At 28.3% G+C, this 25717-nt stretch overlaps 3 protein-coding genes across 3 annotated transcripts; 1 reads left to right on the top strand and 2 right to left on the bottom strand.

Moving 5' to 3' along the window:
- Positions 1-197: 197 nt before the first annotated feature.
- Veneno (veneno) lies at positions 198-2645 on the bottom strand. The gene is made up of 5 exons (XM_065512093.1): positions 2418-2645; positions 1478-2357; positions 990-1168; positions 732-925; positions 198-666 (listed from the first exon to the last, which is right to left on the bottom strand). Exons 1-5 carry the CDS (start codon positions 2621-2623, stop codon positions 506-508), a joined length of 1620 nt encoding a protein of 539 aa, XP_065368165.1. The 5' UTR covers positions 2624-2645; the 3' UTR covers positions 198-505.
- A 733-nt stretch (positions 2646-3378) lies between these two features.
- LOC135948722 (chymotrypsin-like elastase family member 1) lies at positions 3379-8175 on the top strand. The gene is made up of 6 exons (XM_065498134.1): positions 3379-3440; positions 3502-3649; positions 3833-3937; positions 6508-6635; positions 7662-7846; positions 7907-8175. The coding sequence occupies exons 2-6, from the start codon at positions 3522-3524 to the stop codon at positions 8063-8065; spliced, it is 705 nt and encodes a 234-aa protein (XP_065354206.1). The 5' UTR covers positions 3379-3440; positions 3502-3521; the 3' UTR covers positions 8066-8175.
- On the bottom strand, positions 8097-25572 carry LOC135948721 (organic cation transporter protein). Its single transcript, XM_065498133.1, has 9 exons — positions 25428-25572; positions 10917-11363; positions 10679-10833; positions 10451-10619; positions 10232-10370; positions 9135-9288; positions 8884-9066; positions 8631-8815; positions 8097-8564 (listed from the first exon to the last, which is right to left on the bottom strand). The coding sequence occupies exons 1-9, from the start codon at positions 25535-25537 to the stop codon at positions 8367-8369; spliced, it is 1740 nt and encodes a 579-aa protein (XP_065354205.1). The 5' UTR covers positions 25538-25572; the 3' UTR covers positions 8097-8366.
- Between the last annotated feature and the right edge of the window lie 145 nt (positions 25573-25717).

Below are 25717 nucleotides of genomic sequence, written 5' to 3'. Positions count from 1 at the left end.
AAAAAACGTATAGTCAATATAAATTTTTATAAAAAACTAAAAATAATATTTTTTGTTATTTTTAATACATTTTATGTTTTTTATATTAAAAAAAAATTTCAATTGCAACAAATTAAGGTAAAAACGATTTATTAATTAATTACTCAAAGCGTATACGTTATTTTGTTTAAGAAAATCGTGTACTTGATAATACTTTAGTTTAAATTTTGGTTATAACTTGGTTATTTTTGATAGTAAAAGTTTAAAATATTATATACAGTGGGGAGCTCAAATGAGTACATGTTTCTATTTTGTGCACTTCTTATGGAATAAAAATAAAACTAATAAAGCAAATCCAAATAATCAATTTCGAATTTTTTGATGATACGTTGTTTTGCATTTTAAGTGACGATATATATACATATATGAGAATTTTGGTATTGGTAAATGGCTAAGATATTAAAGTAAATTGCCAGAAAGGTCTTTAATATATATATAAATACTAATCTGGACATTAAATATTTAATTATAAAAGCTTGGAATTGCGCATTTTGTTTAACAATTCTTTAGATTTCACATATCGAATATCGTCTACAACTCGAACAGTGTCTATGTTTAAATGTGAAAAAGATTTGCAATTTAACTCCAGGAAATTTTTCAATTCGTCTGATATATCTTCGGGTAAACCTAAAATAAAATTATATATTTAGTACAATTTTAAATAATTCGTCAATTTCAATGAAGAAACACACCATCAAGAGCACACAGGGTAGTATAACAGGGCAAAGTTAAAGACATGGGATAACGTCTAATTGATCTACTTGTCAATTCCATTTCATTTGTAAAATCAATATAAACCACCAGAAATTTGTCATCTGAAAGTATTTCGACCACTTTTGCTCGATACCAATCGTTTTCAAACATTGCTAAGCAATATTCGTTAAATCTATAATATATTGATAAATGTTTGAAATACTAAGTTTAATTGGAATACGCAGTTTGCATCTTACTTTGGTTTGTAACCTTGATCAATGATTTTATAGTCTTGTAAAAACTTAGACACCGCAGTTAAATTTTCACAATATTGCTCTAATAAACATCCAATATAACCACTTCCTGCGTATGTGTCGTCCACTATCAAAATTTTAATATTGTCAGCTTTTTCATTTAAGGGAATTATTTCGAATGGCTGGAATGAGAGGTTCAAATTAATATTTTCGTTTTTGAATCACTTAAGGGCATGTTATATACACCTATCAAATATGTGATGAAAATCGATCGATAGACGCTTTCTATTTCTATAGATTTCAAGAATTGTTTTATAATAATGTCTTATTTTCTTGGTAAATTAAGCATTGGTGGCAAATAGCAAATAATTTAAATTAATTTAGGCAATAATTGGATTTAAATCAATTCAATTAATCAATGCCCAAATGCATGTAATAAATACAAATCGTTTTCAAATCCATCACATATGTACCTGTATAGGTATACTTACTGGTTGTAAACAAGGCTTTTGCATCTGAATTTGACGTGGTGGACCTCTTTTTTTGGCAGAATGATTTACTGAACTCAAACTTTCGCTAACATAACTTTCGGCTTTATTTTGGGCGATAGAAGCTTTAGTTTGAACTTCTTTTTTATTAGTGTCTTCATTGGTAACCGACTTTCCAAATCCATTCTTTTGCACGTCATTGTCGTTTGACAATGACGATGTAACTGAGACATGCTCCATCTCTTTGCCATTATCGATTTGTTTACTCATTGAAGCTAGAATCAAGGAATTTAATAAAGTATTATTTTCCCATTGATATAGTTCAACGTGACCCCCTGCTTCATCTGGTTGAACAAATTCAACTTTGTATTCTTTATTGGTGTACTTTGCCAACGATTGCAGCAGTTTTGTTTCAATGGAGAATTTTTTAATGCCCTTTAGTTGAACCATATGTATAAAATTTGGCAGGTTTGCTAAAGATGGTGGAATTTGTCGCAAATCTTTTAAAAACCGTTTACTTACATCTCCAAAGTCGACGAAAAATATGCGGAAACAATTATCTTTACGGTTTCCCATAATTTGTACTCTACACCATTTCTCTCCTCTTAAAGCTAGAGCATATGAATTCAATTTAGGATTATCGGATAGTACAGCAGTCGAATTTTTTCCAAAGTCATTAATTTCGTTCAACACTCTATCGTATTCTGCCACAGTGGAAGGATTTGTAGAACGTATGTAACAGCGATTAGTTGACTTAAATCCAGTTAATAAAACACAGCTGCCACTTGGTGGCATACTCGAATTTCGTGAAGATTTTGCAGCAGTTTGAGGTTCAGGTTCATCTCTCACAACAACTGTCTCTTGTACAGCTTTAACTAATTTTCTAATGGTAAATAATGCTGTGAATATAAATACATTTAAATTGTTAAAACTAATTTCTTACGGCATGGGAAAGCATATATAACGATGATTTTGCCAATCTCTACGTTGACAGAATGCTGAACAATAGAAGTCTCCACACCGGTCACATTTGCTGGCAGATTTCTCTCCGCATAAAGTGCAAAAGCCGGTGTCAATTACAGCAAACTCATCAGATCCTACAGCTGCAGCACCCAAGTCGTGTTTCTTCAATACAGAGTTATTGGTCATACTTGTTCCTTACTTATTTAATCTAATGATATAAAATTTATAATAAAAACTTTGTTAAAAGTTATTATTTCCAACAAAGAAATACTTTGAAAAAGCGTCGAAGAATCGTATGCTAAACTAGTTGCCAATTTAGCGCGTTTTGTACTTTTATAATCTGTTTTAATAAAGAAAAATCGCCCTTACTTTTTCTGTTATTTTCTCTTGTTATTCCATCCAATTTACCACTGTTGTGCGATGATAATTAATTCGAAAATGTAAGAATAAATGCAGGTACCTTAATTTTAGCATGCAATCAAAAATAAAATATTTTTAAAGTTCTAATCACATTTATGACTATTTAGAGTTTTTTATTTCAAATAGTTAGCACGACTGAAAGGTTTGTTTATATTTGATACAAAATGTTCAACTGTGAGGATTTTGTCAGGGTTGCTTAAATTTAGTAATCTGATTACTATTAGGTAATGCCAAGTTTATACAAAACAAACCATACTTATAGCATATATATTAATATTTATGAGAAAACTGTTACATACCACATACTTGTTATTTATTTCCTACAATATCTGTTGTTTTATTTTTTACTTCTTCTATTGTACTACCAACGTGAACTTTTATTTGAACAGCTGCTTTTTTAAATTTTTATTTATTTTGAACCTATTAGTAAGTTTAGCTCCAGTATACAAATTTAGTCTTTTACTACTCTCCATTAGTGGAGTGTTGAGTGAAATGTTATATTTTATATTTTTATTATTTAGTCGAACTATAGCTCCTTCCGCCCTCACACCTATTGTAGGTGGTGATATTATTCAAAATGAGGGTACATATTATAATTGCTTGTGAGGATTTCAATTGCTAATCGAAAATAAATAAATTTTAAGGTCATATAAAATATCCCTACATGGTGTCGTTGCAGCAAAAATTTAATAAATCTCTTGAAAATTACGAATTTTACTATAAGCATTTTTGTGGAGGAAGTTTATTAAACTCGATGTGGATTTTATCTGCAGGGCATTGTTTATGGAACAAGTAAGTAAATAACTACATATATACATACTATGTATATAAAAATGTTTGAAAATATAGTAACGATCCGAAGAAAAGAAAATACATAAATTAATAACTTTTAAATCTGTTTTCTATTTGCACGAACAATTCCAATAAAATTGTGAAATTTAAGCAATTTTAACTACATATATTATTATTTTACAGAAATATTGCAAACGTTTTTGCTGTTATAGGTCATGAAAATATTACAAATATTAGTCAAGAACATCGTCTTGCTATTGAACGTGTAGAATTTATTTACTTTCAGCCGTAAGTACTTCATATTATTATTATTATTATTATATAGTTTTCATAAACCTCTCTTTGCATTAAATCGTTTTAAATAAATGATACACTGAAACCGAATTTTGTTTCAGTCATTGTACGGAATTAAAAATTATAATAATTTATAGAAAAATTCTCATAAGTGTCACTCACTTTTCCAAATAATCATGCTATAATTCTTATAATTATATAAAATATATGAAAAGCTACAATATCAAGGCGTATTAATCAGATGAGAGCGTCTCGACAACAAATAGAGCAAAGTCAATATTTGCTAATTGACAAATGACTGGCAATGTCAAAATGTAAAAAACAAACAAAAAATTAAATTATTTTGGTCTGTTACTCACCTGTTTTTTTGAATACACTATTTTATGTATTTTTAAGAAATTCTATATGTAGAATAGGAACTAGTTACAAATTGGTTCTAGACAAGTTCTATAGAACACAAACTAGTTCCAAAAGAATTTCATGGAACATTATTTTGAATTTTATTTTGGAAAAATAGATATAATTAATTACTTTAGTTTATTATTGCTTTGTCAAAATATGCAATGACATTTTAGTACATTTATGAATGCATCAATGTTTTTAATTTAAACATTTAAGTAAAATTATATATGCAAAAATACATACAACTATGTATAAATCCGCCATTTCTACTAAAATATAAATTTTTGCCTCTAAGATAATTGTAAAGAATCATAAATAAAAAGCATTGTGATGCAATAATGAACTTGCGACATTGTGAAAACAAAATCTACTGAGTTTATGAACACTATACAACCAGCTCTTATGAAGTCAGACATAATTTCGAATAAAAAATAATGACGAAGAACTAGTGCTAGAACAGTCCTTAATAAGGACAAAAAATTAAATTATTTTGGTCTGTTACTCACCTGTTTTTTTGAATACACTATTTTATGTATTTTTAAGAAATTCTATATGTAGAATAGGAACTAGTTACAAATTGGTTCTAGACAAGTTCTATAGAACACAAACTAGTTCCAAAAGAACTTCATGGAACATTATTTTGAATTTTATTTTGGAAAAATAGATATAATTAATTACTTTAGTTTATTATTGCTTTGTCAAAATAAGCAATGACATTTTAGTACATTTATGAATGCATCAATGTTTTTAATTTAAACATTTACGTAAAATTATATATGCAAAAATACATACAACTATGTATGAATCCGCCATTTCTACCAAAATATAAATTTTTGCCTCTAAGATAATTGTAAAGAATCATAAATAAAAAGCATTGTGATGCAATAATGAACTTGCGACATTGCTAAAACAAAATCTACTGAGTTTATGAACACTATACATACACAGTCCTTAATAAGGTGTGTTAGATATACATATCGTTAGCTTAGTACTCAAACGTGACAAGTCCCATTTTTTGAAATTTAAAGGAGAGTTCTATCTTTTTTTGCTTTCAATATTCTTTAGATCTGTAAACGCAGTTCTCTCCTAAGTATCATCGTGGGTATTGAGCAAACATATTAATCTGTCCGGGACACATTATAGATAAAAAAATCTTCTCGTAAATCTCTAGCCAACACATAACGTAGTTTCAGCAAAGACTGCAGTGACAAGTTTGTAGCACAGGCTAGTTTTATAAAAGTAAGTCGACCACGTAATCCTTCTCATGCAACAATTGGATAAATTTAAAACCATCCGTTTTTTTAAAGTCTGATGGAAAAAGCTTTCATTATCTTCGGGCAGCTCTTCATTTTAATGGCCTATGTGATATAAAGCCAAACTTCTTAGATTAATCAGTTTTTTATTTATTTTAAAGATAAATTACACAGTATTCAGAATTGTTACATACTACACATATTTCATTGAAAATTTCTCGGAGTATTGTAACCTTTCTCTAAATGTGAAAACGCTTCCCTGAATATTTACAATTAAAATAGACTTCAAAAATCCCCTTTCTTGTCAAAAAATTATAAATGAAACTACCTTGTAATTTTTTTATATCATGGTTTTAACATAAAATTTTATTAGAACATACAATGTTTGAAAATTAGTTTGCTCTTTAATTTCATTATAACGCAATTCAAAATTATAAATTTAATCGTAAATTAAGTATGTATGTATGTTACTATATTTAAACTAAAAATTTGATATTCTAAAATTAGTTTTCAAATTAATGGCTCTGGTCATACTCATGTAGTTTAAATGTGAAAATTGGGATATTTATAACATGACTAGTTGACCCGACCGGCTTCGCCCGGTAGCATTTACTGATGTTAGTTCTTCAAGTTTCACCTTCTTATTTATTAATCTCCTGAAAATTTCGAATCAAATAAAAAAAAAATCTGCCAAATCGCTCCAGTCGTTCTCACGTGATGGCATTATATACATGGACCATTTCATTTTTATATATATAGATAAACGAAATAAAAATCGGTTGACCACTTGAATAAGAAATGCAATACAAAATTTTACGTTTTGAAAATGTTTTTATCTATCAGAAATACATTATCCGATGTTTTACATAATAGCAATATTAACAGGCAATTATTTTGTTTGTTTTAAAGCACAAATTTACAAAATGATATCGCCCTTTTACGTTTACAAGAGGCCTATATATCCATCCACTTTAATTTTAACAACAACGGTTTTTATGGAAAATTGCCCAATTATGGAATGAAGGCCTATAGAAAAAGTAAGTTGATATTTATTGTTTAAAACAGTTTATTTGAAAAATATAAAATTGTGAATTTTTCTAATATTGGAAATTAAATAAAATAAATTTATTTTCGTACAACACCATTCCTATTAAATTTCACAAGATTCAAATTGTATTTCAGAAATTTTTAATGTCACACATTTTGTTCGGAATTCTGTATTTCTGATTTTAATTTGACAGCGTTTTTTTATATTAAAGCAAAAGTGAAGGTTTTGGTACAGAAACTGGTTAAATTTAAAAAAAAAACATATAATTACAAAGAAATGTCAATTAAACTTTAAAAACTGAAAGTGGTTTCATTCCGAAAGAAATTTTCGTTTTACTTTTTCTAAAGAAGAAATAAACGGAATTAATTCCACTTTCGATCGGAATGGAATTCTGTGACAGGCCTGTATAATTCACAATTTTATAATATGCAGTTACTTCAATGTTGATGAGGTCAATTACTATGATGAAATCTCGGATCGTGCTAATGATGTTGATTATGGCAATTATTGTGGGTCTTTTTATTTTAGGACCATTCTGAGGATGAGTTGCTTATTTCTGGCTATGTTAGGGATGTTCTTGGTTGTAAATTTGGACGGTTTATTTTGTATCGGAATTTGTTACTTTTCTTTAGGTTTGTGAAGTGTGGATTGATTTCACAACATTTGGAAATTTACAAATAATTACAAATTTCTGAAATACAATTAGAAACTTCTGAAATACAACTGGAAATTGTTTGAAGTGTTGGATCAATAACTTTAACAATAACAACTTATCTTAAAGTTAGCACTTACTATAGGTCATAATAAAATTATGAATTAAAAATTTAACCAAATTAAATTTTCTGGCTTAAATTAACTACAACTTAATGGTAACAAACATATTGTGATATACTGCAGTCAAAATTTTCTATATTAAAGCCTAGTTAGTGCTTACTTTAAGTTAAGTTATAATTTTGAATGGGCCTTTGATACAAACTATTTAATCCTAATAAAAATACTGCTATACAACTTTAAGATCCCTGTAAAATTATTGGCTTTGGAGCTCAGAAACATGCTGGACTAATACAGGAGCAATTACATGAAGCGGAGGTTTATGTTATTACTAATAAACATTGTCGTTTGCTATTGGGATATGTTTGGGCACCACAAAAAGGAGATAACACAGTTTGTGCTTTGGGAACCTATCAGGATACCTGTCAGGTTAGAGAATTTCCTCACATTTAATAAGTATTTAACGACTTTATCAAAGCATTCTTTTAGGGAGATTCTGGCGGTCCTTTAATATGCAAATATAATGAAAAAGATTATATATATGGTATAGTATCCTACGGCTTAACTTGCGGTATTAAAGGAATGCCAAGCATTTATACAATTACTGGTCCTTATATTGAATGGATTCATTTAATAATTAACGAATGAATAAATTATTCATAATTAAAACACAAATGAATTTTAAATTACATACGTACATAATAAATTGTAACAGGGATATTTATTAACAAAATAAATTACAATTTTTGATTCTTTGATCGGAACATAGTTTTAATATCTAAGTAATAGGTATTCATTATTAAATAATATTTTTAGGCCATTTTAGCTAATGTGTAATTTTCTAATAATATAATTTTAAATGAAAGGAAATGTAGAGTATAGACATCAAATAATTGTTACTATTGGTGTTAGTAACAACAACAACAAGAAACAAAACAATATAATAAGATTATTTTTTAATTTGCTCTTCTTCAGGTAGTGATGTCACATTTTCCTTATTCTGCTGTTCTTTGGATTCGGAAGAAACCTCAGTCACCCGATCGACTAGTTTACCCGTACCAGTTTCAGGTAATGTAAGAGTGAGTATACCAGCTACTAAAACGCAGCATCCACATATTGTTGTAGGTATATACCAACCAAGAGGACCCTAAATGAAACAGAAAAAAGGTAAGTTAAGTACACATTACATTTGGAAGCAAATAATTTAACTCACCAATAAATCCACAGCATAAGGAGCTGTAATTGAACCAACATGAGCCCACGTTGAACAAGTACCCAAAGCTGAACTACGTATTTCAGTCGGATACAATTCAGCGGTATACAAAGTTACAACGGAATATGTAGCACTTATGCCAAAACGACCCAGCATAGCAAATGATACAATCCAGATGGGTTTATCTATATTTAAAAAATTAAAAATCACATTTCTCATACTATATATGTACATGTGCATTTTATTTAATTACCTTCTGGCACTACTAGGACCAATAGTAAAGCGATACCAGTTAAAAAGAATAATGACATTGTTGTTATTCTACGTCCTGTTAAACGTAACATAACTACAGGTACTAAATAAGACGGCAAATCAACTAGGCCAGTTATACCCACATATAGGAAACGACTTACTGCTAAATTTGAAGCATTTAAAGCTGTAACAAATAAAAAATAAAATTATACAACGATCACTTGCATACTAATTCAATTTGTTCATACATACCGGTCACATAATAACACAAGGATGTAACACAAAACATAAAATAAGAAGTTAAAATTAATTTGCGTACTTTGGACGTGGCAAATAGTGAAATAATTTGCTTTAAGGGTCCATCCTTTATTTTTTGCCACAAAGGAATCGACATCACAGGTTCCTCCTTAAAAATTTAAATATATATAAAGTTAGATGCCGCAATGCTTATTGTAAACTATTTTTATGCTATTATAATACTAACTCCTATGAACACGAAGTCTGGTTATGTGTTAACTACTAGTTATACTGTCGGCCAAAATTATTTTTGCAACAGCCAACTGTCAACTATTAGTTAACAAATAACCTGACTTCGTGTTATTTTAAATGTTCGTCAATTTCTACATTCAAATTATAATAATATTTGGGATTCGAATTATTTAGCCTTATCATGTAAGGGCACTGCTACACGTTTAATATATATTGACCGCGATCCAGTATCGCGATATTTATTGAACGTGTAGCATGCAGTATTGATGGATCGCGATCCAAATCGCAGAATAACCTAATTTTGCGTGATACATTACAATGGATCACTGATAACAGGGAATGACAATTTCGAACAAAATTCATTGACCGTTTCTAATAACGTGAGCTTATTAGCGGAAAGGAAAAGAAATCAGTTATTGTTAATAATATTACTAAGAACTCCTTAAGTACATAACAAGTCGTTAATAACGTAAGAAAGCTTATATCCAAAGTAGTTCAATAAAAATCTTCTAAAAACTAGCATAATGGTTTCTTTAACTGACAATTTTGAGGGTGTTTTAGAAGTTTTTAAAACTGTTATATAATGACCTCAACAAGAACTTTTTACCCATGCCAGATCGTTTTAAAATATATTTAAAAAGTATTGAATTGAAAAAGTTATTTTTTTGAGGCATAAGTAAGAAGAAATTGCAAGTCTAATCATGGTGACATATTAACATTATGTCTCAAGTGATTAAAATATAATTGATTTGCAAATCAACACAAACCTCATTTAAAAAACTACAATACAATTGAATTAGAATGAAAACTAATCAATTAAAACCCTAATAATAGAATATATAGATTTATATTAATCTTACGATTTTCTTATCAGAAGTTATGGGGGATTCAATGGCAGTCTTAACAATCTCATAATGACTTTTTTGCTTAAACAATATTCTATAGGCACGATCATAACGTTTGTTTGCTATAAGCCAGCGTGGTGATTCATCCATTAAACTAAAAATAACAAAATATTGAAATTATAATGTTGAAGAATACAAAAATATCACATATTTTTAAATTTTAAATCAACATACTAGCAATTTAAAATTAACAACAGAGCTGGTATGGTTAAGGTGAGTTGTAAATATCTCCAGGGTTCGACTAGGTAAGCAGCAACAGCCAAAATAATCATACCAATAGGATATGAAGCTGAGAAGGCTATAGACATCCAAGAACGGTGTTTTATACAGATGTTTTCGACAACTGAAAGTAAATAAAATAATTTTTATAAATTGAATTAAACCATTATTCACCAAACTCACTCATAGCAAATGCTGGATAGAATAGACCAGATGAAGCTGAACCCAAACCAAAACGACCAATTAAAAATAGGAAATACCAAGGAGAAAATGTACAAAAGAAACTGGAAACAACGAAAAATGTGGCACCTAAAGTAAACGATGATTTACGACCAAATCTGTTCGAATAAAAAAAAACAGTTAGGAATTTTTTAATATAACAATCTTTATTAAAAATGTATGAATTTATGTATGTACTTACTTATCCGAAAATATACCAAACGAAAAGGATCCAAAGAACTTGCCAAGAGCTATAACAACTTGGGCCGAAGTACGCTCTACAGCACGTTCGCACACAAGATCCCAATCAGCTACAAATGTACTTTCGGGAGATGTATAATTATAGCCACCTTTTGCTTTGCAAGAAACCTCGGCGGGTAAACTAATTTCCGACATTCCAGATGTATAATTATAGGCTTCGTCATAAGTCATCTTACTCAAATGTCCATAATCCCAATCCCATACTGTGCAACCTTTCGTATTCAAATCCTTTTGTGAAATACTGCGTATTTGATCAACTGTCCAATTTGTTGTCTTAAGATCTTCTATACTACACCATTGATCGTCTGGCAAATGCCCAATCATAGTATAAGAGTTGACATGAAATCCATTTAAAATATTTGGCAATACGCAGAGGAAAAATATGGACCTGTATATGAAACAAATTCATTAAAATTACAGGTTTAGTTACATTAATTATAATAATCATTTCATAGTACAGTGGACGTCCAGTAGTACGAACGCTCTTTATTACGAATTTCCAATAATACGAATGGCAAAATTTTTGCATTGACTACTCTATATATAGTACGAATAGATGGGAATTTTTTCTATTCGATAGTACGAATGGTGGTTTCTTATAAGAATTTTTGAATGAATGTTTTTATTATGTTTTTACTTCATTCTTTCGCGGTTATGTACGTTTAGTTATTGTGAAGTTTTTTATTTTTAAAAGTGTTTTGAGTTTTTAACTGTCAAAATGTTGCAAGTAAAACGATGTAAAAAAGACATATTCTTTGCAAGATAAATTAAAAATTATAGCAGACCACGAAAATGAAACATCGTTGTTTGAAATTTCAAATAAATATGGATTATCCAAATCCACTATATGTACAATCATTAAACAAAAAATGCAACTGCTGGATAATTCCATGATTTCGTTAAAAAAAAAAATCGGTATAATTGGTATTTAAAAAAATGGAGGATGAACTTTACGAGTGGTTTTTAGCACAAAGAAAATTCCATATCACAGTCGGTGGAGAACAATTAAAATGCAAAGCTGTGGAGCTGCCCAAAAAATGCTGCAATGGTCAGTTTTGTGCCAGTGATGGTTGGCTAACAAAATTTAAAAAGCTTTATGGAATACGATAGTTAATAGAATATTAAATGTTGAGAACAACATTGAAACCTCGAAAATACTATTATTGAGAAGTCTTCATAAAGAGGCTGTAGAAATCAGTTTAAAAAATAATAAACGTAAATGTGTAATGACGGATTTTTTAAATAAGTATGTAAATAGTTTTTTTGTTATATGTATGTATATGTATGTACATACATTAGTATGTTCTTTCATGCCTGTTTAAGTTCGGTACTACGAAAGGGCCTGACAATATATAATTCGTACTACTGGACGTCCACTGTATATGTAAGGCTTTTGAAGTTAAAGGGGAAGAGAGCTATATTATTTTAAAAATTATTGTTAAACTATTCTTTTTAATTTATTAGTGAACATATTTGTATGCCAAACTATTTTTTTTTCAAAATTTATTTTTAAATTTTTTAAAATTGAAAAAAAAAAATTAATTGATTTTAAAGTTATACATTATATATGACAATAAAAAATCTTTTTGGTAAAAAAAAATCAGGTTAAAAAATATTTGACTCATTTACGTCATTGTCTATATTAATGACTAGTAATCCTTATATCTCAGACATACACATCTGCTCAAAATAATAGATACACCTAATTGGAAAAAATTTAAATGGCGGTAACATTGAAAATTTCCTCGCAAGCGTTAACCTTCGCTTTACCAAAGGTTTTTTATGTTCATGGTTTACCAATACCCACCCGGGTGACACTACACTTCTATAAATATATGCGACGAACGAAATTTTAAAAAATTGAAAAAACCTTATAAAAAGTTTAAAATGTTTCTATTAAATTCTATAGAACTCTAAAATTTGTTCAGTGAGTACAAATTTCATTTAAATCGAAACAAAATTAAAAAAAATATTAATCCAATAAAAACGATGTGGTCACCCAGGTGGGTATTGGTAAAGCGAAGGTTAAGAATACATCATATTATTAAAATTTCTATCTGGCAATGTCATGTCAGTCAAAAATCTGGCAACTATTTGCTTTCATGTTGATTTTTAAAAACGAATTTATTTGAATTACAAAAAATTATTTGCTCATAAAAATAGATACACATCAGTAATTTGTAATTTGTTTATATACAATTTTTTTTGTGCAATTTTTTGTTCCTATTTACGTGAAACAGTAAGTATAATTTAAATTTTAGCAACAATTTTATAAAAAATAGGACTCTTTTTGAAGAAAATGGGACGAAATCATCATTGTACCGAAGATGAGAAAAAAATTGTTCAAACGATGAGAAATCAAGGAAAATCATCACGGGAAATAGCAAAGAGCATAGGAAGATCTTTACATTTTGTCGAAAATGCTTTATCTAAAAAACAAAAAAGAGAAACTCGCGGTAGACCAAAGAAAACCAGTCCAGAAACAGATAGGCGGATCGTCCTTATGGTTAAAAAAGACCCTTTCATATCATCGAAAGCTATTTCTGCGGAGCTATGTAACGAAATCAGTCCACAAACAGTTCGTCGTCGTCTTTTACAAGCTAAATTGCCGGGAAGAATTGCCAGAAAAGTGCCACTAATGCGCCAAAAAAATATCAAGACAAGATTAGAATTTGCTAAAGAGCACTTACAATGGTCCGGGTGTGAAGGCGAAAAAAAATGGAGAAATATTTTATGGAGCGACGAAACAAAAATAAATTTGACTGCCAAAGAAATGTACGCCGACCAAAAGGAAAAGAATTCCACGTTAAATTTACAAAAAAGACGGTAAAACATGGCGGGGGAAACATAATGGTTTGGGGTTGCTTTTCATGGAATGGTGTTGGTCCGATATTCCGAATAGAAGATACCATGAATGCTAGTGGGTATAGAGACATATTGGAAAACGTAATGCTTCCATATGCATCGGAAAATATGCCATTAATATGGACATTCCAGCAGGACAACGACCCAAAACATAGTTCAAGATTAGTTAAAAACTGGTTCTTGGAGAATAACGTACCTGTTTTAAGCTGGCCCAGCCAATCCCCTGATTTAAACCCAATAGAAAACTTGTGGAGTGAATTAAAGATAAGGCTTTCGAAGGAAGTTTTCAAAAATAAAGACGATTTATGGGAGAAAACGCAAAAAATATGGTACGAGATTCCATTGGAGAAGTGTCAGAACTTGATATCCAGTATGCCCAGAAGAGTGGAGAAAGTTTTACAAAACAAAGGTGGATATACTGGATACTAGCTTTACTTTAATAATAAACTAATTTTTTTAAGATAAAATTTATTAGCTTTTGTTTAATAAGAATTTTTAAAAATGTATCTATTATTATGAGCACCAAATTTTTCGAAATTTAAGAAATTTAATTTACTTTATAATATTTATTATTAATTATGAAATATTTTGTTTTTGTTTTTTACTCTCCTTTTAACTATAAATAAAAATCGACTGAATTTTTTTTATAATTTTACAATATACCATTATTTTTTTTCGTTTTTAAAAAATAAATTTTGGCGTATCTATTATTTTGAGCAGATGTGTATGTGGGCCGATTTTTCCGATTTTAAATAGCAACCGACAGACATGTCTATATTGACTTCGCTATCTATAACGATCCAGAATATATATACTTGAATATGGTACAATAATGCCTAATATACGATTCAAAATTAAATTAAACAATAGTAATATAAAGAAATAATTTCCAAATTACGATGTAAAGAAAATCATTAATATCTCAAAACATATCGCACACCCAGTTCAAAAGTGACACAACTGAAAATTTAAATTTTTCAGAAATCGAAAATAAATATATACCAATTGAAACATAATAGAAACATGATAGACATTAGTGTTTTTTTTAGCCACAGTTAACAACAACAGAATACACTGATATATTTTGTATAGATAAACAAGTATATTGTGCATAGTTTCATAGTTGGGGGTAGTGCACTAATTTTTAACTATCACTAATAGTTAGTGGTAGTGTAAAATATTTCACTAATTTTTTTAATGTTTAGTGATGAGTTGAAAAATATAAGCCTCACTCAATAATAGTGATAGTGTAGTTAAAATTTTTTAACTAATAATATTTTGAAAATAGTTAAAATATTTTTTTTGCAGCCTAATGAAATAATTTTTTCTACACTAACATTTTTAGTTAAAAAAATATTCCTGCACTATTTTTTTCAACAAAGAAATGTTTTACTCTATTCATAGTTTAAGTTAATATATTTAAGGAAAAAACGTAAAAGCGGTATATAAATATACAAATTACAATAAAAAGAGAAATAAGCAATTACACATAAAATAATTAGCGACTATTGGCTTTAAGTAAAACAAGCTTTTCGAAATTCGAATCACTTAATTTATTTCTCGGAGGAGAATCCACCATTCCACTAAAAGAAAATAAACGCTCTACTGGAGCAGAAGAAGCCAAAGGCGTGTTAAATTTAAAAAACATTTGCCTTATTATTGGATATTTTTTGAGACTGCAAATATCAGTGTCCGAGCTTAAAAGGAATGCACGTATTTCACTATGCCATCTTTCTGAACAAAGGTTGAAGGTCCTAATATTGAAGATGTTAATAAACTAAGTAATTTCTTCAATAACTTTTTCACTTACTGTCAATTTCCCCAAAATCTAAGAATCCTACATTATCAGTGTTTTTTTGTGTTATTATTTCTTCGGATGCTGAAAAACACTTTGAAGCTTGCTCAACAAACATCTGTATATTTAATATTCTAGTTTAAACTGGAATAACTTCACGATCACTAATTTTGAATATATTAGTGCAAAGAAAATTATTGAAGCTTTTTTTTAGTTATTGTTAAATTTTTTAACTATTTGAGTTTAGTGCTTATTTCTACACTACCACTCAATTGATTTATAGTTAAAAAAATATCACTATCACTAAAAAATATTAGTGATAAAAATATAAGCTTCACTACCACTAAAGCTGATGAAAATTAGTTAAAACTATATTTTTTAAAATAATATTTAGTGCTAGTGAAATGTTGATTGCACTCAACATTTAGTGCACTACCCCCAACTCTGCATAGTTTAAGAGTAAAATTAATTTTTTGGGTTTATATAACCCGGCAAATTAATTTTGAGTTGTGTCACTTTTGAACTGGGTGTGCAATATGTATGTCAAGTGAACCACCTTTTGAAATCGATGTCTTCCGATTGGGATGAAATTTTTAGCAAAATGTGTCCCAAATAGTTTAGATAAAAAAGTTTTTAATTTTGGAAAAAAAAAATCAAACTTTTTTTTTATAATTTTTTTTTTAAAAAAAATTTAAGAAATTAATTTTAAAAGTTGGTTCACTTTTAAAAATGTATATCATGAATTGTGTCCAATAGACTGTGTCCATAAGACTACATAATTAAAAAAAATATTTGTTCTAAAAATATGCATATTAGTATGTATATATATTCTGGGTCCTCATAAGAGTCTATGACTATCCAGCTATGCCCATCCGTATGTCTGTTGAAAACACGATAGTGCCCAAACGAAGGAGGTCTGTTTGGTATTAAAAATGAGCAATATCGGTCTATTATTTTACTAGCCCCCATACAAATGTCGCCCCGGAATACTGTTCGAGCAGTCTTAAATATGTAGATTATGCGGCAATCCTGATCAGATTTTGCACAAAATATTTCGAAATACTGTTGCACCTAGTCCCCATACAAGGTCCTCCTCAGAAAATGTGTGTTATAATAATTAATATCGTGCTAAAATTGGACATAAACAAGTTTTATATGAACCTAAATCTTTGTACTAACTTTTGTTAGTACCCTACCCCCATAATTGCCGATTACTTATAACACTCTTACTTGTTTTTAATTATGTTAATTCAACCTAAATTAACAAAATCCGACATTATAAAATTAAAATCGAGTTTTTCGAATTTAAAAAAAAGCTAGTAAGAATGCTAGAAAGGCTGTGCCGAATCTTATATACCCTTCACCAAATTATACTTCAAACTAAAAATTTTAAATATTTTAGGTAAACAAAATTAATTTTTTTTTCCAAAGTTGATTTTTAATTTTTCCGATTTTGACCCATTGTAGGTCCAACCATGGTATTATATATGTACGTCGTTGCAAAGGTCTTTGAAATATCTATCATTAGATATCTAAATTGTCTATATTAATGACTTAGTAATCCATTTTAAAATAGGTAAAAAATCGAGGTTGTCCTGTTTTTTTCCTTATATCTCAGCCATTTGTGGAGTGATTTTCTCGATTTTAAATAGCAACCGAGCCGGAAGAATTCTGGAGATATTGATGTATTAGTAAGTTATTTGGGGGCTTCGGAAAGGACATGGCTTTATAATTTATAGGATCGGAAAATTATATTGTGGAAATTACAAACGGAATGACAAACTTATATATACCATTCTCACGAAGGTGATCTGTATAAAAATAAAAATGGAAATCTCCAAATGACTCTAAAGAGTATGTTTTTACAAAATATGATCAGAATCGGAAGATGAAACGTCAATTTGTTTTTGATATCTTATGGAATTCATGATATACATAAAAACAAATGTATATTATTATTTTAAATGCGGAGGTGTTTAAATTATTCCGAACCGAGTTGAATTCAAAGCCATTTGCAAAAAAACTAAATATTTAGTAAGTACATGACGATTTATTAGTTTATTATTTTTTTTAGTAATAAATAATCTAAAACGAAACTTACTACTTGAATTCATTCAACGAAACAAAACATGTGTTTATAAACATTTCAAGTTCAATGTTTTTTTTGGTTGTGCTGGCGATACTAGCCTAAAATACATCCCAGCAAAAAAAATTAAAGAGAATGCCACTTTTATTTTTTATGCTTTATCACATTTCTATTCATTTTGAATACCTTCCCAAATTCAAATAAATTTGACAATAATAAATAAAAATTTGACAATAACAACTGAACCTTAGAAAGGTGACTGCGATGAAACAGCTGATTATTTTTTTATTCAGTTTGAATTGTCAATTCACTTCTGGTTGTTGTAGCGAAAAATACAACAAACCCAAAAGCAAAAACAACAGGCAACTTTGACAGTTCACCTACTTTTTAAGAAAAACAAAGTACCTGTCGTTTTTGTATTGTTGTAGTGATGCAGTCAACTTTCTAAGTGTACCTTGATTAATACCATTATTTAAAATATATTTCACAATGGATATAAAAATTAATGTCTTTCATCAATGAAAAAGTATATATACTTGACAAATATTTATCATAACAATTAATGACATTTGTTATCAACCCAAAGTTGTCTGCGCAAAATCACTAATAAATGGAGACTATACGTGATAATTTTTTATTCTAACAACCAGTTTCACGTTTATCATGATAAAAATTTATCAGCTATAGACAGGGGGTTACACTGTAACTTTAATATAATACAAGTTTCACTTAGATCGAACCATTTCATCTTCAGTTGAACTCCTGCTTGAACTACTTCTTCGATATGTAATTTTTTGCTGGGATATTGTGTACAATACATATTCGCTCACATATAGTACAGAGTGAGAAAAAATGAGAATACGTGAGTCGAGCTTCGTTAATGAATAAAAACTCAATTTCCTGAATTTGATCGTAAATACATGTGTATATAGCATTTTGTTTATATTGTTTTGCCGACATTAACCTTGTTTATGCCATTTTCATACTCCTTAGGAAGGTAACTACCGACATAGTAATATTTATTATAAACAAAAAATTACAAACAATAATAGAAATATGTATGTATATTTTATGCAGTAGCAAACTGCTTCCAAGATAGTTAAATGGGTACATTAGAGTGGGAAGTTCAAAATTTATTAAGCAGTTGAATTAGAATTTAGCCACTACCCTGTTGATTTAGATTTCAACTCTGTGTAGATAGATAAAATACGTTAAAAAACAAAAATAAGCTGTTCATATTTTAAATAGATTTAAAATATGAACAGCTTAGTTCACTAAGTTCATATTTTAGAGTACCCTATGGAAGTAAAAAGTGTTCATATTTTGGGGTGTTAAGAAATAGCCATGTTACGAAGGGCAGGCTTAATGTACATTATGATTTAAAAAGTTCAATTAACTTTTAATATTAAATATTCGATACGGTAATTATATAACAAAATGCAACAAACAAATTCTGATTAATTATTATATTATTCCAAACAGGTACTTTTTTTTGAATATAAATATTTTATCATGTACTCTGATACATGTCCACACAATATTTGAATTATTTAAATAAAAATTCTTAACATTTTTTATTCTCTATAGTGATTTGAATTTTATTCTCTATAGTGATTTTATTCTCTATGCGTTTTTTTAAAAAGATAATATTTTGAATGAATGTTTTTAATCCTGATTTAAAATATAAACAAATTACATATTGAAAATAAATATATGTATTATTTTTGTCGTTTTATACTAGTGTTGTACGTTTTGTTAAGGAACAATATTTAAAAAAAAATCGATATTATAAAAATACCAAAAAAAATTTTTTTCCAAAAATGCGAAAAAGTACCATTTGTTCTGCGGCTCCTCATATACATAAGTGCCTTTACTTCCGAAGTTATCATTATTGTTATAAAAAATAAACAGACTTGAGAGATTGTGGTACTGCTATTTTTGTATTCGCAGTACATATCGTTAGCTTAATATGCAAACAGACTAACTTCCTTTTTACAAATTTTACAGGAGAGACAAAAAATAATAATATTTTTGAAAACCTTTTAAATATTTTTGAAAACCTACTAAATAATGCAGGTTTGTTACTTATTTAATATGATTTATAACCTTTGTTTTTTAAATTTATTAGGAAAAAAAATTGACATGAAATGTTTTTAGTGAAAAAAAATTCTAGTTAAAAAATATTTTTCCCGATTTTGATGCAATGAAGATGTCCTGGTTTTTCCTTATATCTCAGCCATTTGTGGTCCGATTTTCTCGATTTTAAATAGCAACCGATATATTCTGGATAGTTATAGAGAGCGGAGTCGATATAGCCTTGTCCGTATGACCGTCTGTATGTTGAAATCAACTTTCCGAAGCACCCAAAAAAATTACATACATGATTGATACATCACCTCGACTCTAAATCGGCATTTATTAACAATGTTGTGTTGATGTCGATTTTTTATCGATAATTTAAAATAAATAAGTATCATCCCTATGCATTTCGTGACAGCTGTTGAATATTATTTATTATTCGTATAAAAAATGCCTTTTTCTATTAGATTCCAGTGAAACAAATTCTTAGGCTTCAATGTAATGAAAAGAAGAAATTATTAGAATATTTCGAACACCGGCTTCGCTAGTAAATATTTCATGTGCTGCCGGCACTCGACCGGGCAAAATAATTTTCTACACAGATAACACCGCTAATAGCATAATTTTTAAGTGATTTGAATTGGCTTAAGCCGAATTGGCTTAAGTCGGAGTTCATCCCTACCATGTTTAAAATTAATTGAAATAAAAAAATAATTAAAAGAATAAATAAAAATAAATTGCAGCTCTAAGCTTTGCCATTACGGTTTCAAATTGCTTCCCATTGTTGATTTTATTTAATTTTTTTAATTTCTCTAATCGCAACTATTTTGAATTTTTGTATGAGTCGTTGTCAAATATCGTGACGACAGAAAAGACTCGTTTTAAGTCAATGTCGACTTTAACGCCTTAGATAATTGCAAATTGCTGTCAATAGTAACCAAACATTATCGATAACGACTACGCAAATACCATTTTGTCGCTGTCGACGTGAGTTTGTGTTGACAACGACTTACATAATAGGGGTGAATATTGTTATTTAAACAAACATTTTTCAGATATCTATTGAATGACAGATTTATAACGATGCTAAGAAAACTCATATCGAAAATACAGAAATTTTAAGAATTTCAGTAATTACTAAAGTTAATATTTTTACAAAGATCATTTTTACAAAAAATGTTAAAGGCCTAAAAGTGAAAATGATTTGTGTTATCAGTTATTTTTATGGAACTATGAATATGCCATTATATGTTATTTAAATATATATAAGAAGATCAATAAAAAACGAACATCTATTTCTGTGTGTATATACTAATTCAAAGTTCATATTTTTAGTAAAATATAAACATATACAATTACATGTAACAATAACGTATAGAAACTTAAGTGTTATCTGTCAGTATAAATTATTTAAACAAAACTACATAATACATTATCAATACGTACGATGCTGTGACAATTTAATATCGCTTAACTGACCGTTGGAAAAAAAATCGTTAACTAAACTGTTTTATATAATTCAATTATTTTTGGAATTGTAGAATATTGTTGAATTTTAATTTAAGTTGTTTTACCTGAAACTGTATTTATTGCGTTATGATGGTTTTGCATTAAGTGAGCGATGTATGTATAATTAATGTGGAATTTTCATAGAACAATTACTTTCATAAAAGCTAAACAATGTGAGAAAAAATATTAAACAATTTTAAATGTACCTATTACAATCTTTTATATCAGCTGGTGTATATCATATACATATGTATGTATATCATCATTATCAATTAAGTTTTGTAAGGTTAGTAAAACAGTAAACTGCATATGTACAATGTACATTGTACATATAATCTTGAGAATTAGAAAAGATCATGTTGTCATCAAATTAATTGATAAATTAGTTTGACAAAAGTTAACACTATTTGTCAAAGATATCGACCCCTTTGCGCGAAATTATCGTATGTTACATTTTTACATATGTAGTAAAATATTATACCTATTTTCGCTATATTTATGGAAATATTATACTTAGGTTAATTTTAACGTATGTGAAATTTAATTTACTAAATCGGTTTTTGTATAGCATTTTTAATTTGGTATTAATGATACCAGCCAAAGCAAAAAAATGTAATAATAAAGCTCTCCTGTAAAATTTTGTATTTGTGACATACGATAATTTCGCGCAAAGGGGTCGATATAACAAATTTCTAGAAACTGTATTAAATTAACTTTAAAAGTAATTATAAGGAATGAAGAGATTTCTTGACAAAAAAAAACTCGTTAGAGTGTTATCAAATATTATATGCCCTTCAAATTGGAAATGTTAAGCAAAAATTGTGCTTCCAAAACTTTTCTTTCCACTTATTATCAAACAAACGAATGCTTTTAAAGTTTAAATAGCATTTGAAGAGAGCTTTGAAATTCATAAATTAATAATAATTATATTTGTACCGGCGAATAATGTTACGGTTCGCATTTGCGGAAATAATCTAATGCTAGGTAAAACGTTACGATAAGTCGTACGATACATAAGTATGAAATTAGTACTAACCATAATATAACTATTACAAGGTAGAATCAGTAGAAAAGTAAGTTCTCAATTTGTCATGCCTTGAATTGTCAGACTTACATACATATGTATATAAAATATGTATATAAAATAAAAAATAAAAATTAAAAAAAGTTTATTATGTACTACCTTCTCGTGAGCCAATAAAAGGAGTAAATCTTTTTTGGAGTATGCAAATGAATTATGTTTTTCAAATGTAAACTATTTTTGAATTTTCTTTATTTTTATTCATATTTTTTTCTCATATTTGACATAACAAGGCATACAATTTTAAACTCTCCCTACTGATTCTACCTGGTTATTGTTGTATCATGGTACCAACGAAGTATGAAAATCAAAAATGTTTGATTTTTTGAGGGCTGAGCTTTGATATTTTGTATCGTGTCTGATGCTGTCGTAATACGATATTTATTTATTTCGTCAACAGTTTATTCATATACATATACTATATGTCAGTTATTTTGTGATATTTTTTAATTTTTTTAATGATATAGTACGAAAATTAGTATCGTGTTTACCCAGCATAGTACAAGTTTCCAAAACTAATTTAAGATACAAATCTACTGTTCTTCTATAATATAGCACACAAATCTAGAATTTTAATGAGGAACAATCCCGCGAAAAACTATACTATTTATAACTAACCCCAGTATTCTGAATTTTATGACATTGACAAAATTATAAAAAAAATAACATTTGACAACTTTTTTTATGGAAATTGTTATTAAAAACATTTATGTTATAATTTTCTCATTGTCATACAGTTCAGAATACGGGGTAAGGGATATATTAACATTTATATAGCCGACTGAAGCACTTCTAATTATTATTCTTATGAATTCGACGGCACGCTATCTGATTATTGTAACATTTATAAATATGTAAATGCTTTAGAAAATAAAAAACGTGTTATATTCACGTGCTGCAATTAAACAACTTTTCAATTTATTACTAGACTAATAACAAGCTTTTCAGCAAACAAATATCTACGGGGGGAAAAAAACTAGTATAAATATGAGATAGATTATTAACATTCGCTTCAAATCAACAGGTTATATAAATATATTTACAGCATAGGTCCTTTTCAGATTCCGTGGAAGCTCACAGAAATATGAGCGAAGATTTGTTCAACTTCTCTACTCTGATGAAAACCGAACGAATTTAGTGTTACTTTGATATTTCGGTTGTTTGATCAGAAAATTTAGTCAAAAATATTCGATTTCAAAAAAAAATTATACGAATCAAAAATGTTCATCATAGTTATTATTAATGCCAACAGCCATGGTGGTTAGTAAACTAACCACTTCACTCCACAAAAAACCTTGTAATCATGTTTTGATTAATTTTGTCTTACTTTTTATAATAAACTAACCTTGATTCAAGTAAAAATGCAATTGTTTTGATTTTAAACTTATACACAAAAAAGCGTGGCTGAAAGGGTTAAATTTGAAGGACATTTAGATTCTTATGTAGATAGTACTATTAGAACAAATTTGTTACTTTTACTTACTTTTTTTTACTTAAATATGAATATCCTTAATTCTAAATCACAAAAATATGTTCTAAAATGCAACATAAAATAAATTTAAGGGAACGGACATTTTGAAACAAGTCAGGAGTTTCAACTTTCGATACGAATATCTGAAAACTTTTATTTTATTATAATTACAATCTACCTACACTGAATCAATTAAGTCTCCGTACAGACATACTCATAATATAAACTAGCAATTTATGGTCACTTTTCAATACATATTTAAAACTTTTTTTAATTCATTTTATAAAAAATCTTATAAACTAGAAATCAACATATAAAAAATACAAACGTTTTCCTTAAAAACATAAAAATTTACATAAATTCAATAATTGTACGAAAAGTATCACCAAAAGTCTCCGTACAGTTAACGGTTTTAAGGCTAGGTATCCCAATATTAAACTTAATTGCATTTAATATGTGGTAGGTCCTCCTTTCTAAGCAATTGCCTCATTTTAATGGCTGTGCATGGAATGGACCAGCTTTGTTGTTGTCAGGGAATCCAAAAATAAGCAAATTTTAATGGATAGAAAGAAAATTATTATTAACTTGCAAAATGAAGGAAAAAATCTAACCGAAATCAAGGATATTGTAAAAAGACCACGCTCTTCCATTCAGTACGTTATTCAACAGTTCAAAAAAACCGGAACAATGGCAAATAAACAATGAACTGACCATCCAAGAAAAATAGACCACCAAATAGAGAGAAGAATTGTACGATTTGTAGAAGGTAATCCAAAAATTAACGCATGTTTAATTGCGGGAAACTTGAAAACTAGTGATGAATTAACGGTAAACCCCCAAACTATAAGAAACGCTCTTAAACTAAATGGATACAATGGTCGAGTAAGCCGTAAGAAGCCCCTTGTTCGAAAAGTGAACATGAAAAAGAGATTGGATTACGCTATCGAGCATATTGATAAAGATTTTCTATTTTTTGGGATCGAGTTATTTGAAAGCCTTTGCATTTATTTTGTTTTCTTACAATTTCTCGCAACATTTAGCACACAAAATGGTGAAAAAATGCAGTAAATTAAGGCGAAAAAAACAGTAGGTTTTTAGCTGAGGCCTCTATCCCAGCAATCGATTACAAAAATGGACTAAAATTTAGGTGCAAAAAACTAGTAAGTAGAAAACTAAGTCAAAAGATATATTGGAATTATATGAATCTGGAAGAATAGCCTTAATATTTATGTAAATATGTGCATTATAAGTACATATTGTTTTATAACGGCATATTCGTTTTTTATTTCAAACTTATTCTTTGTATTACTTGAAAATTATAAAAAGTTTTTGTTAATAAGGATAAATTCCGTTCATAGAAAATTTTAACGCATTTTTAATGCAAAATTTCCATACACAATTTGATTTTAAAACGTTGTTTAAATTTAAAAATTGTTTATGAATAAGGTCTTAAATATTTGTTTCATTAAATTTTTTGTTTTATTTTAAAAAATTATACATAGAAAATAAATTAGTTGTAAGATTTATAAACCATTAATAAATTTAGTTTAATGGAATATCAATTACCATACAAATTTTCCACCAATTCCAATGCGTTCCAATTCATTTGTTACAATTTCTTTATAAGCTTCTTCACTTATGGTTGATTTTGATTTTTCCCCTTGATCTTGAGACATTTTAATATAGTTTTTAGTTTAATAACAGCAACAAAATAATAGTTTATTTATTTATTATATTAATACACAACACAATATATTTAAAATCACTTTAAATTTGCACACACATTTTATATTTAAATATTTTAAGTGTAAATTTTTATATTCTTAATATTTTTTTTGTATTCCGGTATGGTCGTT

Source organism: Calliphora vicina, chromosome 1, assembly GCF_958450345.1.
Source record: "Calliphora vicina chromosome 1, idCalVici1.1, whole genome shotgun sequence".
Taxonomy (NCBI): domain Eukaryota; kingdom Metazoa; phylum Arthropoda; class Insecta; order Diptera; family Calliphoridae; genus Calliphora; species Calliphora vicina.
This window is presented reverse-complemented; position numbering and strand designations above follow the sequence as displayed.